This window comes from Vollenhovia emeryi, unplaced genomic scaffold (genome assembly GCF_000949405.1).
Source record: "Vollenhovia emeryi isolate VEMERY1.0 unplaced genomic scaffold, V.emery_V1.0 DF942862.1, whole genome shotgun sequence".
Lineage (NCBI taxonomy): Eukaryota > Metazoa > Arthropoda > Insecta > Hymenoptera > Formicidae > Vollenhovia > Vollenhovia emeryi.
The window spans coordinates 1-3,404 of record NW_011963504.1 but is presented as its reverse complement, the minus strand read 5'-3'; the positions used below and the strand labels follow the sequence as shown (position 1 = coordinate 3,404).

Sequence of the window (3,404 nt, the reverse complement as noted above, 5' to 3'; positions counted from 1 at the left end):
CGCACATCTCGCCACGCGCTCGAATTGGGCGGTAGGCCGGCCTAAGACAACGATTTTTCATAATTAATTACTCGTTAACTATTACGAAAATTGCAAAATGGTACAAGACTTTTCCGTTCATCTCGAACCGTTCTACCTTCTCAAAAATTTTGTCGGATATGGAAAGACTCACCCTGTATATATAAAATAATTAATTACATATTAATTCTTTTATCTATTAAATATTTCATTTTCCGATACAGTACATATAATTATTATTATTATTAGTTACATATTTAAATTCTACAAATATGTAAATAGCTCAACAAACGAACTTAAATTTTCTTAAACTGTTGTATATCGTTACTTGTATCTATGATTTCTGTCCATGCAGCATAATTGCGTTTTATTATTTCTTCTTTTCATAGGATTATATACACTTTACTTTGGTTAACGGCTTATACCCTTCTGGACCGTGAGTGCACCATCAGTTTTTCTTTTGCTTTTGCACGCTGTTTTCATAAATTCATATTTTTCTATCACCTTTTCCATCTCAATGCCGAGCTTTGAAACATATTTATCGCTTAAAACTTAAACTTGGATACGATCTCTGATTCAAATTGTAAGCAACACGCGGTGCCCTTCTCTTTGACAGCGCCGGCAAATGTCTCTTCGGAGCTAGAATTCTTTCGACATCGGATGCATGTGGAGAAGGATTCGGTGAGGAGAGCTTGCGAAGCGCTGAGACAACAAAAAAGTGCCTTTCAGGGTAGGCAAAGAGCTTGGAAACAACGGAGCGGGAGAGCCACTCTAGAACAACTGGTGCAGGTATCGCTATATAAATACATATCGATTACAAAATACACGTGATAATTTGCCGAAAGGAAATATAGTTCTACACAAAATATATTTTAATAAGTTCTCAATCTTTTAATGTATTCTAAGTTACGATATTCAAATAACACGCACGAGATGCAATGATACAATTAGTCTAAATATCTCTATTGTTATTTTTTAATAAAAGAAAACTTTTAATAATATTTCTATTGAATGTAAACAAGTTTGAATAATTATCTTCGTTTAATCAGGAGGAACGCGAGCTCTCTGAAATGGAGGTGAGTTTACATCGCACCAAGAGCCTTTTAGGTGAGAAAATCATTCATCTAAGACATTTGGAACAATCTCTGGAACGGGTGGCAAACGATAAGCGAAATGAAAACGATGCTAAGAACGATGAACTGAGCGATATGTCGAGCGCCAGCAGTGGTTTCAGCTCAACTGACTTAGGAACTGATACTTTTATAGGTAAGTTGCAAATTTAAAAATTTTCTAAATCATCATTAATAATCATAAACTATTATTATATTATAAACTTTCAAACAGATGAAAACTAAATTAATCCTTTGTATTGGATATTAAAAATGTGTTTTATATTTAAATTAATTTTTATTAGTTTAATTACTTATTAAAAGTAGGAAGAATATGTTTTATACGTAGTTGCATTTGATCCTTATTTTCCAGACTAATTCATTAATTTTATAGAAGAAACAACGTAAACAAATTATATACCTTATTTCACGAATTTTAGGCTAGATTAAAAGAGATAAATCGTACAATTATGCAATGCGATACATAACTACTATATAACAAACAACATAAATTTGCATTACATTGTATAGTTTGTGGTTGTTGGAAATTTAGATAAGCCAGATTACTATCAAGAGTCTACTGAAATCATTGCGAGTTTAGAAAGCTTGAACTCAGAAATACGAGAAATTTGGGAGGTTTTGAACAAACGTCAAGATAGTAACATACCTCCAACACCGACTCTTATGTACTCTTATTTGCGTTGGTTGCGGTTTCATCATCTCACCACGCAGCCTAACAGCATGCAAGGTAAAGAAAAAGAATATATTATACAAACGTTTAAGGCTGCTATTACAAACTACTGCAAGTTATTTTCAAAATTAATTAACATCACGCTACGTATATGTATGCACGTATGTGTATACGTACATCGTTAAATATTTTGCATACATTTTAAAATGGTACACAATATGTTCTACATTTTCATGCAGTCAGATTTAAATAATTTTTGACAAATACAAAATGCAATATACAAAATGACTTTTTAAATAAGAACTTGTTTGTATCTGTAAGAAAGTGGGAATATGAACAACTTTTATTTTCTTCAGGTGCCTTTGGTACACCCAATATACAATCTAACATCCTGTCTCAATTAACTGCTGCACAACCTCCCATTACCACGACTCAAAACATTATCGCTCAGTACGGCCCTAATAGTGGCTTCAGCACCAGCGTTGGTACAGTCGAGAGGAATCCCTCGAATTTGATGGAAAGGACCAGAAATCTCAGGGATTGGCTACGCCAAGCTCGCGTTGAAAATACTGACTTGATTAGTCCTGGTCAGGCAACTCTTTAAAAATCTACGTTAAAAAATTTCCCTCATGTACCCAATTTCTTTTCTTTGCAAAGTTAGCCCGCATTCTCAAATACTCTTAAGCTGACAATTAATTAAAAGTATAACATTGTCATTAATTAAGCAATACCTGCGTATTTTTATATTTTTATAGGGTAATTTATTAATTGTGCAATTTATTTATTTATTCAGCTAATTTATTTTATATGAATTACGAATTATGATTAAGTGTTCATTGAGAGTGGTTTTATATACCCTCTCTTGTAATTTATAATGATCCTATTTGACACATAATGCATCGAATGTGTATGGAACTCAAATCTGCACTGGCCTGCCACTCCGAATCTTGTTTCTCTCTTTGCTAAATCGCCAAAATCGTCAAGAATATAATATGCATTGTTGCAACAGATAATTCGCATGTGAACGAGGAGAAAACTGGACGTAATAAATAACATGTAATGCCCAATATAGTCATTTACAGTAACATTTATAATAATTCAAGCTTAAATCATAAAGATTGATTACGCCTTGATAAAAATTGAAAAAATTTTATTATTAACTTCGATTGAGAATTGTCCAAACCTTAATTAACTGTATAGCAGTTGTAGCATAATAATTTGATGCAATTATATTTTGTTATATACAGAAATTGAGGCCACATCTAATACAAGCAAAAACATATATAGAAATGTCTAAATAAACATTGAACTAAAACTATGCCCGGCATGACTTTCGCTCTCTCGACTAATTCTTTCAAATGCTAAATGTTACAAATATTATTATATAAAAAAATTTGAAGCCATTAAAAATTCACAAAAGTTAATTTTGACTTTTGTCTTCCAATTCTTTTCGTTTTTACATACGCTTAATCACCTGTAGTACATGAGTATATCCGTGGATAATGATGAACACTTTGACACTTTTGGTTTTATATCGTATTGTATGTAAAAGATTTGTAAATTAATACAGGATTGGCGCATATACA

The 3,404-nt window shown here is 32.1% G+C and overlaps 1 protein-coding gene across 1 annotated transcript; it reads left to right on the top strand.

Annotated features, from left to right (window-relative positions):
• Positions 1–340: 340 nt before the first annotated feature.
• Positions 341–3,246, top strand: LOC105567465. The gene is made up of 5 exons (XM_012022363.1): positions 341–454; positions 635–807; positions 1,068–1,284; positions 1,681–1,875; positions 2,175–3,246. The coding sequence occupies exons 2-5, from the start codon at positions 679–681 to the stop codon at positions 2,420–2,422; spliced, it is 789 nt and encodes a 262-aa protein (XP_011877753.1). The 5' UTR covers positions 341–454; positions 635–678; the 3' UTR covers positions 2,423–3,246.
• The last annotated feature ends 158 nt before the right edge of the window (positions 3,247–3,404 follow it).

What these genes read in the sequence shown, in the direction of transcription:
- LOC105567465 (XM_012022363.1), top strand. Translation starts at nt 679, where the DNA reads ATGCATGTGGAGAAGGATTCGGTGAGGAGAGCTTGCGAAGCGCTGAGA. An exon ending in AGGAACTGATACTTTTATAG is followed by an intron (nt 1,285 to 1,680) that starts GTAAGTTGCAAA and finishes TTGGAAATTTAG; the next exon opens with ATAAGCCAGATTACTATCAA. An exon ending in GCAGCCTAACAGCATGCAAG is followed by an intron (nt 1,876 to 2,174) that starts GTAAAGAAAAAG and finishes TATTTTCTTCAG; the next exon opens with GTGCCTTTGGTACACCCAAT.